The sequence below is a fragment of the Dromiciops gliroides genome, chromosome 5 (genome assembly GCF_019393635.1).
Source record: "Dromiciops gliroides isolate mDroGli1 chromosome 5, mDroGli1.pri, whole genome shotgun sequence".
Taxonomy (NCBI): Eukaryota; Metazoa; Chordata; class Mammalia; order Microbiotheria; family Microbiotheriidae; genus Dromiciops; species Dromiciops gliroides.
In genome coordinates, this window is record NC_057865.1 from 271,684,932 (window position 1) to 271,700,745 (window position 15,814).

Consider the following 15,814-nt stretch of genomic DNA (forward strand, 5'->3'; position numbering starts at 1 on the left):
GACCTAACTCCCAAGGTGGTTGTGAGGATCAAAGAAGGTGATATTTGCAAAGTGCTTAGCTCAGTGCCTGGCACATAGTAAGTGCTTTATAAATGTTGGCTATCCTTAGTAGGCACAGTAATAGGGAAGTTAGCAGGGAGAAAGGGTTTGGGGGAATGAGAATGAGTTCAGTTTTGGACATATCTACAAGTCATCCAGTTAGAGATGGTCAAAAGGCAGCTGGAGATGGGAAATGGGAGGCCAGGAAGTTAAGGCTGACAAATAGATTCGAGTGTCATCTGTACACTCAGATATCTGTGATATCTGAATGACCTCACAGAACATTATAGAAGGAGAAGAGAAAAGGGGGCCCAGAGAATTTCTGGGGGACATTCATGGTCATCAGGCTGTTGGATGTATCACATGGACCTGGATAACACAGCAAAGGAGACTGAGAAGGAGCCAGAGAGGAGAGCCAGGAGGAAGCGGCAATATAAAAGTTTCAAAGATGGTATGGTGTCAGAGGCTGCAGAGGATGAGGCCTGAGAAAAGGTCAATGGATCTGGTGATTAACAGATCGTGAGGTCAGAAGGCAAACCCAAGAGAGTCAAGAAGAGAGTGAGAAGAAAGGGAGAAAAGGGATGGATCATAGAGGGCCTTCTCAAGGAGTTTAGCCACAAAGGGGAAAAGCAATAGGGGACAAGAACTAGTGGGAATGGATGGATGGATGGATGGATGGATGGATGGATGGATGGATGGATGGATGGATGGATGGATGGATGGATGGATGGATGGATGGATGGATGGATGTGTGGTAAAAAAAAAAAATGAAAGTCTTTTAACAGTCGGTTAGGATAACTGAAGACACAGTTGGATGGATGGATGGATAAGTGAGGGGTTTTTTTGAGGAAGGGGGAGACATAAACACATGTGTAGGCAACAGGGAAGCAAGGGTAGACAGGGAGAGACTGAAGATGAATGAGAGAGGGTACGAGAAGGGACAATAAGTTGGAGGAGACGGGAGAAAGGGGTCACTTGTTCAGTTAGACAGGTTGACCTTGGCAAAGAGCAGGGCCACCTCTTCATGGATGAAAGAGAAGCTAGCGAGAAAAGACATCTGGGTGATAGATGATTAGGATGGGAAAAGAGGAAACCCTTGGCAAAAACAGATTCAGTTTTCAGTGAAATATGAAACTAGGTTCTCAGCTGAAAGGGAGGGAAAACAAGGGTTCAAACCTCATCTCTGATACATACTGGTTATGTGACCTTGGGCAATTCATGTAACTACTCAGTGCCCTAGACAATTATACCAGACTGTTAGTGGCAGAGCCTCATTCAGAATTTCCTCTATCAATAAAATCATATGTTCAGTTCTTAGACTCATGGATGAGAAAAAAGAAAGTTAAATGCTTTGTCCATGGAGATGACAGTCAACGTCAGGGACAGAATCCACTCCTTTCCCCCTCATTCTAAGTCCATGCTCTTAAACAGAGGCATTTTCTAAGAGACACGAATGCCAACTAGTTCAATGGGGTCAGAAAGAGCAGAGTTTAGGTTCTGCCTCTTGACCCATCCGGCTGCTCCTGCCTCTCAGGGCCCCCAGGCAAAGGCTTTCTAACACCCTGTTGGTGTAAGAGTTGCCATCCTGCTCTAGGTGACAAGAGTGTTTCTCACCAGGTGTTTCCTACATCAATGAAATCACAGGCCTGGACAGTAACAGCAGAATTTTTAATACTTAACTAATGAAGTTAACAGACTGTTAGTGTCCATAAATTATATAGATTCAGTTAGACAGCTTACACTCCAATGAATGTCCTTGAAGACTATCACCTCGTCACTTATTCTAACTTCATAAGTCCCTGTGACAGTTACAACAACATAGATTTTCCCCTCAGACTCTAGATGGCCATTTCTAAGGCTAGGGAAGTAACGACACCATCACCTGAAGTGGCAATATTCTTTTTTCCCATCCCTTCAAAATTTGGTTTAATTACAGTGGGCAGTTACACATAATTGAACATAAGCCATTAAAATCATGAAAATTATTTCCACTGAAAGGTTCTCTTTCTTTTGCTATTGTTACAGACACAATCTGACATGGCTACTTGTCAGAAGGATAAAAAGATCCTCCTTTTACTTTCTGGGGTTTGAGCCTGTCAATGAGAAGTTCAGGGATCTAGTGACTTCCCTGGCAATATGAATTTGTTAACATCAGGTAAATATGCCCTCTACTGAAAAATACAGAAATAACCAAAACAGATTCTGAAAGCAAACAGTTTTGTGTGGTTTTTTTCTCCCTAGAGGGAAAAATTATGGAAATCAAATCACCAGGAAAGTCACAAGTGATTTCTGGAATTTTTTCCAGGTTCCCCATCTTTCTCTTCTCTGGCATTCTCAGGGTGGTGGGAGGGGACAAGAGCCACAGGCAGAAGGAAGGATGATGGACACAGATAACTCTCTGAGCCTCAGCATCCTCCTCTGTAGCAAGCTCCCTTCCAGCTCCAGATGCGTTTGAATTCTAGCTCAGCTACCTGTCACTCACTACCTGGTTTGGTCTTGATCACATGCTTGCTTAATCTTACTGAGACTCAGTTTCCTCATCTCTATAATGAGGGGCTTGGAGCAGATAGAAAATGGAACTATGATACAGAAAGTACCTACTGTGTGTGAGACACTGTGGGCACAAAGACAAAGAAGTGAAATCATGTCTTCTCTCAAATCCCTGAGGGCCCTAAAACCAGTCATTTGTTTTATTAGGTACTCCTTCCCTCCATATACTCCCGCTTTCATAGGCAGTTATGTTTTAGGGATATGACTTATACCAACTGTGCATCTGAATCTGCTTCATGGCAAGTCGCACTGCATGGTGCTGGGCTCACATTAAATGACGTCTAACGATACATCTGAGGAGCTTCAAGCACGTCAGATTTAGCCTTCTCAAGCTTTTTCAAAGGAAGGCAGGTGGGAGGCACCGCTGACAACCGGCAAACGAGGCAAGTGGAAAGTACATTACAGAAGAGCTTGGCAGTTAGACTGTACAGAGGCCCCCGGCTATCTGGCTTCCAGTCTAAGATGCGGCTGCTATTTGTAGTTGTATCCTAAGGAATGTGGAGGCACTGTCACTTCATGCCTACAGTGGAATCCTTGTATAGGACTGTTATTCGCCAACCAGTGCACGGGCAGACGATGCTCCTCCTCGATGGTCTGGCAGAAGAAGCACTGATCTAAGGGCATCCTTTGCAGTTGGCTTCCTACCCATAATTCCCCTCCCTCCACTCTCCAGTCCAGTCACAGTGGCCCTGCTCACTGTCCTTGCAACAGGAAATGGTATCGCCCATCTCTAGGCCTGGAATGTCCTCCTTCCTCACTTCTACCACACAGACTCCCTGGCCTCTTTCCTGCCTCACCTTCTTCTTCAAGAGGCTTCTCCTGGCATCCGTCAGCCTCCTCCAAGGGTAACTTGTATCTGCTTCATACGTATTTTGTATCCCTGCATACGTTTGTATGAAAATGTAATCTCACTGAGGGCAGGAACTGTTTTACTTCTATGTTTGTATCCCCAAAATCTGGCACAGTATCTGGCATTCATGAAGTGCTTAAAAATGCATATTCGCTGATATTCCAGAAATACTATGTAATCAAGCACATGCTGATGACAACCTTGTTTTAGGGAAATTTTGATCTGCATACTAAATTTGATACAAACTGATTATTAAGTAGGAACTACTAATACACATTTTTAAAATTAGCAGTGAAAAAATAATTAGATTTCTTGATCTATTACTCAGGAATTTTTTTTAAAAAAACCTCATCCCCCAACACACCACCCTTCATTCTTCTTCCCAAATTTCTTATTTAAAATACATTAGTGCTATGAATAGTGTTTATATCCAAGACTTGCAAAACACTCACCCCAGAGCCTGGAAGGATGGAATGGAAAGTGCCCAGTGCATGGACAAGAAGAGTAGTCTGGAGGCAGACTCACCGATGTAGTGAACATTCAGGTATTCCGGCATAGGAGAAGGCATGGTAAGCTAGTGGTAACAGGGGAGTTAGATAAGTTATCTCATAACTGAAAAGTCTAAATATTCATTTACTTTGAATAAACTTGGGATGAGCAGAAAATTATAGTCTGTCTTGCTAATATACACACTGGTAAAAAATGTAAAATTCTAAAATTCTGTCACATCCACTTTTTAACCAAACAAAGACCTTTATTACATGGGATCACAGACCAAAAACTACCAAGGGACCTCAGAGGCCAACCCGCTCCCTTTGATAAGCTAAAACCTAAAGATGTTAAATGATCTGCCCAAGGTCACACAGGACAAGTAACAGAACAAGTATTTAAACCCATAGCTTCTGACTTCAAAACTAGCACTAAACTACATTCAGATATGGATTAAGTCTGGTATTTGGATAATAATGTGAATAACAAACACAATTGTGACATGCAGTTCTATAAAACGAAGCTGTGTTAGGTACTGGTCAACAGTCCACACAAATATAGCTTTGTTGATATGGATACAATGAATATTATCTAATAAGAATTATCAAATGTTGGACAGTTTGTATGTTAACAGCTTCCAAATCAGAACAGTAAATATATTTAAATTTGTATCCACAGGTACAAACCCACTCAGGATTATTTCAGGTAGTTTTCAAAACTCTCACCAGAGAATTCATGAAATAAAACTTTTGCTCTTTTCAAAAGAAACTGCAATCCACTGCCCTTTATAAGAAAAATGCTCATCGTTCTTTAAAAATTGTCTACCTTTTTTCAACGAACGAAATTAATCAATTGGCTAGATCTCTGCCTCTCAAAGTTTTCATAAATATTTATAATTTTGTCCCTCCCCTTTAGGTCAACCAACTCTAGCTCTGTGAACTAATCTTGGTGGGAAGCCACTTTAAAAATTATCTAGCTCAAACCATGCCTGAAGTATTAAAAATGATACCAGCTGCATGAAAATCATTTCCCTCTTCCCACTATCTATATTCATTCACATTGATGCTGTCCTAAGAGTAATTGGATAGGATCGAACAGGTATGAATTCTGAGTATTTGTCTATGCATTAGGCAAGGGGCATTTTTGAAAGGTATCACATTGAACTTTTAAGGGCACTTTGTTTGTTTTGACTGATGGCTAAGGAGACAGAGAAACTAATGTGAGGGTACTAAAATCACAGTCACCTAATCAAAGTATTTCAGAGTCACAAGGGACTTTGAGGGTCATTTAGTAAAACTCATACCGGAATAAGAATAGCCCTGAAAAAAACATTTTAGCAAGTGGTCATCCAACCTCTACCTCATGACCTCCACCGGGAGGGGGTCCCCTACTTCTGGGGGCAACCCCCATTCTACTTTTGAACAGCTCTATTGGAAGGATCTCGGAATCTGTCCTTTGGGGATTCCCATTTATTGCTACTAGCTCTGCCCTCTGGGGCCAAACAAAAAAAGTGTAATTCCTCTTGTATTTTACAGTTCTTCAGAAACTAGAAGGAATTTATCCTCTTTTCATGAGGCTAAACGTCCACAGTTTCTTTTTAATTGGGAGGTTGGATGCATTGTCAGTTACTACCTATAGTTCACAAGGACAAGGTGACAAGGAATCAGACTACAAGCCCTAACATATAACCATACACACGAGGAGTGTGTTCAATTTTCTTTTTTAAAAATTGGCAAAGATAGCCTCTTTTGTCCTTAAACAAAATTCAAAATTTTATGCAGCACTGGAAGAAGGGTAAAACATATTCCATATATATTAAGTGAGAGAGCTGCAATGGAATTCTACAGATCAATTTCCATTGTTAAGGTATGTGTCACTGGTCTCATGACAAAGGCAGTGGTCACCTGCATTGTCACTGACTGTTAATATTTAAAAATCAGATGGAAGATCAATTTGAAAAAGATGGGGTTCTGGACTGATGAAACATGCTCTCCATTATCTGACAGAGATGACAGAATTAAGATGCACAAGAAGACATACATTTTTAGACATGCTCAATTCAGGAATTTATTTCTCTAGGCATACTTGTTAAAAGGGTTTCTTTTTTATTTTTCTCTGATGGTGGGAGATGGGAGAGGGAGAAAAAGAAGTACTTGTCAACTGAAAAAAGTCTTTTGAAAAAATATTTTTTTTTAAAAGAAAAAGAGTTCTAGTCAGTTCAAGGTGGTAAATTCAGGTCTGATACCACCCTTACACCCTTACATATTAAATTTCCTATTATGAGTTTTTGTGTACTTATCATTTCCCTATCGAAACTGTTAAGATCATTGAGGAAAGGGATTATGCCTCATCTCCGAAAGCAAAGAACAATGCCATATATGAGTGTGTGTGGGGGTGTGGGTGTAGGTGGGGGGGGGGGGTGTGAGTGACTGAATAAAAGCCAGGTAGTAAAATGCTGGTTTAGAGATTACTGATAAAACATCTTCCCTTGTACATGTTTTCTGCTGCACAGTGACTTCAAACAAGGGGCCTTCCTTTTCTAAGATAGTTCCACGTTCTAGGCTTCAAGCAACAGACAAACTTTAATGAGGCACCAGAAAGTACTCTGCGACTTCTCTGGGCAAATGAACAAAGTAAAGCAATATTGTTACTAGAAATCACTTATTTGACAAAAAGTTCTATTATCAAAATTGGACATTAAGTTCTAGGTCCTGGGGATAGACAAACACTGACCCTGCTCTCAAGTAATTGACAAAGTAATTGGGGAAGGGATAGGGAAGACATGCATACAAAGAGCTACGGTTCAGGAAGAGACTGAAAGTACAAAGCAAAGATCTAGGCAAAGTACTATGTGAAATTTCAGCAGCGAGAATTCACTTTTGCAAGGGCAGGATTAGAAAAGGCTTTAAGGAGGAGGTGGCAAGTTGGGGTTGGAGGGGAGAAAGTGCATCGCATTTAAAGGGGAAAGTATGAATGATGGTAAGAAGGGGCCAGGGGACAAAAAAAAAGGAATGAGTATAGCACGTTGTAAAGCTGAAATGGTAGATTGGAATCAGATTTTGGAGGGTCTGAAGGGCCAGGATCAGGAATTTATACTTTATTTGGCAAACCACAGAAAGTCTTTGAAATGGAAGGGATGAAATAAAAAAGGTGCATTAGTAAAATGAGATTATTCAAACGGCAGAATGAAGGCTGGATTGGAGAAGGAATAGACTGGAGGCAGAAAAACCAAGAGGCTATTACAATCATAGAAGTGAAAAGAAATGAGAGACTGATGTAAGGGAGTTGTTAGAAAGGAAGGAACAGGTATAAGACCTATCACTGAGACATCCTGGGGACTTAGCAAACGATTGGTTATGGGGAGCAAAGAAGAGGGAAGAAAGCTGATTCTAAAGTCGTGATGCTGCGAGTAGGGAAAAACAGCCGGGCCCTCACCGGAAGTAGAGGATTGGAGGGTTAGGAGGAGGTTTGGGGCCAGGGAGGGGGAGGATAGGGAGGATTAAGGGGGGGAAGGGGGGAAGGATGAGTAGTTCAGTTTTGACATATTTACTTTAGGGCGCTGGCCATTAGATATCAGGGTAGGAAAAACTTTTAATAAAAAAACATTTTGAAACATAAGATTTTCTTTTAAATACATCAAGTGTTTTTGGTACAGAGAAAATAAAGTCTTAGGTTTTAGCTCTTGTTCCGTGATCTGGGTGAGTAACTTCCCCTCTCTGATTCTCAGTTCCCTCCTATGTAAAGTAGAGACTGCACTAGATAATTTCTGAGGGCCCTTCTACAGCAAACATCCTAGAAGCCTAAGTGATCCAGAAAAACTGAAAACCAGCAGAAGAGAGAAGAAGCCTGAGCCAACTGGCTTTGCTTCTTGGAAGTACCATTATTTTGGAACTTACTGCTTTTCCCAAGTTTGTTAAAATTTGCGACAACAGTGAACAGTGAACATTTTTGTTTGTATTTATAAAATCATTACAAATGAACATTTATTTGCTTTATGCAAATAAATTAAACAGTCGGGTCATTAAGCCCCTTCTGTATCTCAATTGGAATGAAGTTTAGATGCCACATGGAAACTTTCCCATACCATACCAGCTTTGACTTATCCACTTTTCATTTTACAGTGAAGTGTCTTTAATGTGTTATGCTTGTCTTTGCTATTATAGTTGCTGGACTACAGCAGGGCTCTCAGAGGTTCAACCAAAATATTATGATGCTAAAAATGAATGTGAAAATTAAAATCCAACTGCCTTTGTTCAATATTAGCCACAAGTCTTTCACCCATCATCATAACAAAGCAATGACATAAAAGGACAAATGCACTCACATTTCATATACCAAAAACCTCTCCAAAGTTAACACTGGAGAAATATTGGAGAAAAACACTGAAATGCAATTATTTGAGACATGTTTGAAAAGAATTGCAAACAACCAAATGAAGCAACTGATTATGTTAAGAAGTATATGGGGTGGGGCAGCTAGGTGGTGCAGTGGATAGAGCACCGGCCCTGGAGTCAGGAGTACCTGAATTCAAATCTGGCCTCAGACTTAACACTAGCTGTGTGACCCTGGGCAAGTCACTTAACCCCAATTACCTCACTAAGAAAAAAAAAAGTAGTAGTATATGGGGAAAAAATAAAATAAATGAAATAAAAAAGAAGTATATGAAAAATAAATTGGGAACCCTCAGGCCTTTTCAGAACTTGCCACTGATAAGTGGAAAAAATAGCCTGAAAAACTAGGGAAATGACCAGATTACTAGTTCTAACCAAAAAAGATTAAGATATTTACAAAAAGAAACCCTGTGGTTGGTGTGTAGTTTAATTATTTTTTAATAAATCCACAGCATTTGTGATACACCAAAATTATTTGACTATAGCATGTACTGGCTACAATATAACATGCTCACACAGAAGTAAATATCTATTTTATGTATAATAATGCCACCTACTTACATATATGAGGTTTTGTTTGGTTTTTTTTGGTGGGGCAATGAGGGTTAAGTGACTTGCCCAGGGTCACACAACTAGCAAGTGTCAAGTGTCTGAGGCCAGATTTGAACTCAGGAGCTCCTGAATCCAGGGCCGGGGCTTTATCCACTGCACCACCTAGCTGCCCCCTATATATGAGTTTAAACAATAATTCCCTCTTTGCCTACAAGTTATTCTCCCCTCCTCAAAGTGAAGATAAGAAACAAAATGGCTTGGTATAACACACCTTCGTTTAGCCAGTGGGAGGAGCAATGAAAATCCTGCCAAGTAAAATGAGGGCCTGGATGCTGAGAAGCTAAGCATGAAAGACGGCTAATTGCAACAATGCAGACAGCTTCTTTCTTGCTTTATACAGATTGCGGACTGTTTTTGAAGAACTTGGTTGTTTTAAATGCCTTCCAAAGACCAGAGATTTAAGAGGACTCTATTCTTCTCAGATAAATAAGGATTTACCCACCAGCTCATCAGTTTTATAAGCCAGGTTTGCTTAAAGTGTGCCCTCTGTATCTTTCAAGTGAGCAAAGTGGTTTTAGCTGGAGATGTAATAAGCCATGAGACATGTCTTTCACGGAGAAAAGATACCAAAAGTCCTTCAGATGTCCAAGTGCGTTTCTCTATCTTCAGGTTTACTGCCTTAGGGATGAAATGATGAATATTTTCCAAATTGAAAAAGGGAAAAAATATTTTTTTTAATCTTGGTTTAAATTTTTCATAAACAAGTAATGAAAACTAGGCAATCAAAGTCCATCTGGGTTGCACCAATCCTTTTAAGAGGAATTTTTTTTTCTAAAACCATAAAGTTTGATTTTAATTTATACACGTTCCCATTTGTTTCTACAACTTCCTGATTCTCTTTAAAGACAAGGATAAAGACAAAAACTGCTGCTGAAAGCCAACCTGGTATAATGTGACCACCCTGTGCTTCCAATTACTTCTCTGAAATTTTCAACTGTTAATAAACTATCCAACCTCACAAAGTTGGCATAAGGACCAAATGAGAATGTATCAAAATGGAAAAGTATGGAGGGCTATATTAAAGTATATTAGCAGAAAAAAATTGTTTCTTAATTTATTATTATTATTTTTTTTTTAGTGAGGCAATTGGGGTTAAGTGACTTGCCCAGGGTCACACAGCTAGTAAAGTGTTAAGTGTCTGAGGCTGGATTTGAACTCAGATACTCCTGACTCCAGGGCCGGTGCTCTATCCACTGCGCCACCTAGCTGCCCCTACAAATGTCCTCTTAATAATTTCTGAACATTCTGCTCTACAACTTTTGCCTGAGGTTACCATTTCAGAGCTGTGGGCTTTACATATTAATCATTTGCTCCTTGTGGACCTCGAGGATCATGATACCCACGTGGCCCCACGGATGAGTCTTTAACTGTAAGAGACTCCAGAGACAATCAAGTCCAGCCCCCTCATTTTATAGACAGGGAAACAGAAGGACAGAAAATTCAAGAGAATTGGCCAGGAACACACAACTAGTGTCTGAAGTGGGATTTCCCTCCAGTCATTCTGACTCCAAGTTCAGTGCCCTATCCACTCTACTATGTTGCCTTCCTATTTCCTACGGAGATAAAATGTTTCATTACTATAGTTTTAAAAAATCCAAATACTCTAATATACATCCTTAATCACTGGGAGGACTAGGAAGAGAAATAAAAATAGATTTCCAAATGACCTGTAATATCTAGTATCAGGATGTAGACAATGAAGACAAGGGAAACCCTGATGGGAGCTAAAAATATAAAATATTACTCTAAGTACCGAGTTCCAGGAACTCAATAGTGGACCAGAAAAAATAAGTAACTTGGCATATGCCTGAAAACATGTGTGAGTCTTAGAACCAGAAATGTACATCTAAACTTCAAGAAGGATAAGTAGATTGCCTTAAACTACCTATATTCTTTGACCTAGTAACACCACTACTTGGTTTATTTCCAAAGATGACTAGAGGAAAAGGTAAAGAACCTATATGTTCTAAAACGTTTATAACAGCTCTCTTTGTGGTGGCAAAGAACTGCAAATTGCAGGGATACCCATCAATTGGGGAATGACTGAACAAGTTGTGGTATATGATTGTGATGGAATACATTTGTGCTATAAGAAATGATAAACTCAATGATTTTAGAAAAACATGGAGAGACTGGCACAAAATAATAAAGAGTGAAACAGGAAGAACCAAGAGGACATTTTATACAGTAAAAGCAATACTGTTTTAAGAATGACTTTGAGGGGCAAGTAGGTGGCACAGTGGATAGAGCACTGGCCCTGGAGTCAAGAAGACCTGAGTTCAAATAGAGCCTCAGACACTTAACACTTACTAGCTGTGTGACCCTGGGCAAGTCACTTAACCCCAATTGCCTCACTAAAAAAAAAAAAAGAATGACTTTGAGGGAATGTTATTTTGTCTATTATAAATACCCAAATTAACTATAAAGGACATATGATGAAAGATGCATCCAGAGGAAGAACTGATAAATAGACGTACATATAGAATGATTTTACATATGTACATATACATATACATACACATATATACATATACCTATTTGTGTTTAATGGCAGCCATTTCTAGGGCAGGGGGAGGGGGGAGGGAAGAAAAATAAGAAAAAATGATAATTTTCTTGTATATTTGAAAAGAATAGCAAGTTGTGCATAGTAGACTTGCTGTTTCATGACTTTTTTATTGTACTATGTTATAGAAATACTTGTTTTATTCCATAAATTAAAATTTTAAGAAATAAAAAAAGAAAGATAAGTAGAGAACATGGAAGTAGCTACTGTGTCCATGATGAAAAAAGAGAACAGGGAGAGGGTGCCAGGCTTCCTAAAGCTGAAGATTCTTCAGTTTGGAGTTTTGAGCAGAAAAGAAATTCGGTCAGACCAGGTCAATCAAGCCTTAGAACATGTTCTACATGGCAGAACAAGGAGAGGAAACACTCTTACTATAGAAAAGAGAAGGTCATGAACTATTCTTCTATAATTTTTTTCTAAAATGCTGGACATCACAATGGTTTCACATGATACCTGTAGAGGTAAACGCGGGAAGACCGTAATCTATAATGTCTCCTGGACTGGCAACTCTTTTATCTGAGAAATTCTAGATTTGAATTACTATGAACTGATGGCATATCCTGATGCTGACAGCACCAGCCCCCAGGTAGAACGATCCCACACTTAATTAACCATTTGCAGAGCTGCTTTCTTTTAGTTGTGAAGCTAAAAACTCTAAGAATTAGTCTAGAAAAATCCCTTAAACAGGAAAGAAAAATAAATTAAGTGAGGAACTATTAATTCCTTCCAACCACACACCTGAAGAGTGGAGTTAGAGTTCATCTAAGCTGGACATATAAGACTGAAGCAGTGAAATAGCCGGACAGCAAGAACCAGGGCTGAGAGATTTTCAAAGGAACTTAAAGCTTCAGTTCAAATATCAATTAAGAAAGTTGAAAAATTAAAAAAATTAAAACCTTATACTAGATGAACTATTGTCTATCCCTCTGTTTCTTAAGTTATAATGGGTTTTATAGGTGTTGATAGCAAGTTGCCATAAATGCATCCTCTTTTGCGCCGACCATAAAAGGTTTCAGAATTTTGAAAGATCTAAAAAACTCAGAATCCACAGTAATGGCGGCTATTTTCGATCTCTACTTCTCTGTAACGGTGTTCAGAAGCAATTACTCTGAATAGCATCTACTGAGAAATGTAACCGAGGGAGGAGTTCAAGCTTTGCTTGGAATCACATAGAAGATTATGTGCTTCGTACAGTGACTATACAGCCAAATATCTTAGGTTTGGATGTATCTTTTCTGAAAGAGGAAGAAGGTAGCCATTGAACAAAAGCAGTTATCAGTTCATCAGAACATGAATGCCAATACATACCAAGCCGTTAACAGTCCATGTTCAAATATGTAGTAAGCTTAACTTTTACATAAAGTCACATGCACACGAACCCCATAAAGTGCACTGTTGATAAGCTTGTTTGTAAACAGAATGTGCTATTAGGGACACCCCTCCATAGACAGATATGCTTTTAAAAGATGACATTATTGCTACTATGAAAGGTTTGACTAACTTCAAAAACAGGAGAAAAAACACTACAATACCTTTGAAGTTGGGCAAGGGTTAAAATGAGGCTGAAGAGTTAAGAACACGTTGTAAATTTAGAAAAAAGGGGACAAATACCCTGAAAGCTACATGTGCATCGCTGAGAAGTGGTCCCTCTACTTCGACGATATTCATGCTCGCCTCTCCAGCCATCAGGTGTACGCTCGCTTCCATGCTTTCTACTGAACTCTGACATGCTGCACTCTCCCCTGGGTTTAGTGCTTTTGCAAGGGTGTCAAATGCCCTACAATGAGAGATCTCAAGTAGTGAGCAATGCCAAACTCTATAACAGAAAGAAATACATGTACAATTCGGATGCTAAAACTTATTAGGGCATCATTTAAAAAATAGCACCTTGGGGGCCAAACTGCCAGTTTTCCCTCTGGTAACCATCCAAAGAGGCAAAGGTTCATACATAAGGACACATTTTTTTTTGCGAATTAGATATGGGCTAAAAATACCATCAAATTAAAGAAGGCCCTTTAAGACATATATATTCAAGGAACAGATATTTTGGAGAAGATTTCTCTTCAAAATCTGGGGTCACTGCATTTATTTTCCACAAAAATTCTTTAGAAAGGTATATAAAAGCTACAGCAACTTTATGAGGATGAGGGGGAAAGAAGTCATCTTAATTTAAAGTTAGAAAAATTGAATACCATATATCTGGAACATATGGCTAGTGCACAAATGATCTCATAAGGATTCAAGTCTGATACAGTGTTAGATTCAAGATACAATAAACAACCTCCTGAGGAGCCCTTTAATCATGGAAGAAAATAGCAAAGCCTCGGTACCACTGAATTTTATCTTATTCAGTGTGATGTGAATTTGTAAAGTGTACATGGTTATATCTAAACATAAAATTATAATCACCTGAGATGCCATGTCCATAAACTGTGACTTAGAAAGTAACAGAACTTTAAGGGCCTGGGCAAGAGCTGAGCCCAACTCCTTGCCTGATTCTTGAATCTCCCCTATGACAGCTAACCTCTGCTTAAACCCTTTCAATCACAGAAATCTTAATGCCTCGTTGGGGAGCACAGATCTAACGAGACAACACACACCGCATGTTTTCTAGATCACAGAACTAATAATGATAATAATCATAACTGAGACGGATTGTTCCATTTTTGGACAGCTCTAATTTGGGGGAAAGCTTGCTCTCCTTTTCACGAGCTCAAATCTGCCTTCCTGGAGCCATTCAGTGGGCCTTTTCCTCTCCCCTGATGCCACATGAAATACAGCTCATTACTACTCCACACGAGTGTCCTTCAAATATCTCAATTATTGCACTTGGAAAAAGCTATCATGTTTCTCTAAGTCCTCTTTTCTGCAGGCTAAATTCCTCTACCCATGATCCTCAGCTGCTCAGCCTGTCTTTTTACAGTACGGGGTCTTCCAGAGATGCTTAGGAATGGGAAATTCATTCAACCATATTTGTATAAATTTAGCACCTTAAAGCATGGTTTTCTCAATATTTGGAATCATACAGAGAAAGACATCAGAAGCCCCAATTAGCTTTCCCAACCCTTATGTATTGACACTGAACTTTTAAGTAAAAAAACTGGACTTTCATAACAGATTTTTTAAAACTAATTTTCAAAAAGAGATGAAAAAGAAATTTGATTTTCTAAAAGTATCTTTGATAAACTGAAAAAATACTTTTTTAAAAAATAGTTTTTTCTTCCCCCAAAAAAGATCATGAAAACAAGGAAAAACATTTTACTCCACACTGCCAAGAGTAAGATACCGTTAAAACTTTTCCAGATATGACATAAGAAAAAACTAGACTTGGGAGCTGAAACCCAGGTTCAAATCCTGAGTCTGTCACTAATACCTACATGACCTTGGGCTAGTCCTTACCCACTCTGAATCTCAATTTTTTCCTCTGTAAAACGAGGGGGTTGGACGTGATGGCCTCTGAGGACCCTTCCAGATCTAAATCTATGATATTGTGATTAATTTCCTTTCTACATATACACATGCACAAAATGAGATGTTTAATCAAATATTCTGAAAGACCAGAACCCAATTATCAGCCTGGGAAAAGTAAAACAACTCTTAAGGTATTTCCAATGTTTCCCACATACATACTTTACTATCGTTATCTAGTAAAATAGTAATTTGTTAGATTTGGCAACACTGCACGACATGAAATTTTTCTCTAAATGCTTAATGAGCCCCATATGCTATATATATGTGTGTGTATAATCGTCACAAATCTTTCTGAACAGACATATTGTTTCCTTGTGTACAATTTTTAAAATGAAATTTATTAATACAATTCTTACTGAAAATACATCAGTGATCCTTCACCCTTAATGGTGTAACAGAAGCCTTACCTCGTCACATCGCTGCTGGTCTGCATCTCATGCTGAATGTCTGATAATGATGTGTCTCCATTACTTAAGCTTTCGATCATTGAGAGCTCAGGACTACTTTGTGAAATATCCTTTGTTTTGCCAAGATTTGCTAATGATGTTACCACACTGGCCAGTGTACTTAAATCTCCCTGACATGATTCAGCCTTTAAAAAAAATCAAAAGGAAATAACTTGCATTAGTAATCTCTTCTTCCTGGTGTTCATCAACTTCATGCTCTGAAATATGCAGAGACATAGTGGGGATATAACTGGATGCAAATTCTAAATTAAAGAGAACAGCCCCAAAGTTTGAGAAATGCTTTCACCTATTTCATCTCAACGGACCAAAGAAAAAGACAGAAACCATCCCAGAATCTTAACGCTGTAAAAGAACCGACATTTTATAAAGTGCTTCTTCACCA

The 15,814-nt window shown here is 39.0% G+C and overlaps 1 protein-coding gene across 4 annotated transcripts in view; it reads right to left on the reverse strand.

Annotated features, from left to right (window-relative positions):
* The window catches only part of NR2C1 (nuclear receptor subfamily 2 group C member 1), a 92,728-nt gene that overhangs the window by 17,341 nt on the left and 59,573 nt on the right, over positions 1 to 15,814 (reverse strand). For 3 of the 4 annotated variants that reach the window (XM_043968645.1, XM_043968646.1, XM_043968647.1), the window contains exons 8-10: positions 15,373 to 15,557; positions 13,106 to 13,271; positions 3,892 to 4,013 (exon numbers count right to left, since the gene is read on the reverse strand). In XM_043968645.1, coding sequence (XP_043824580.1) covers positions 3,892 to 4,013; positions 13,106 to 13,271; positions 15,373 to 15,557 — 473 coding nt within the window. The remainder of the gene's footprint in view (positions 1 to 3,891; positions 4,014 to 13,105; positions 13,272 to 15,372; positions 15,558 to 15,814) is intronic. The other variant, XM_043968648.1, reaches the window with a different exon arrangement.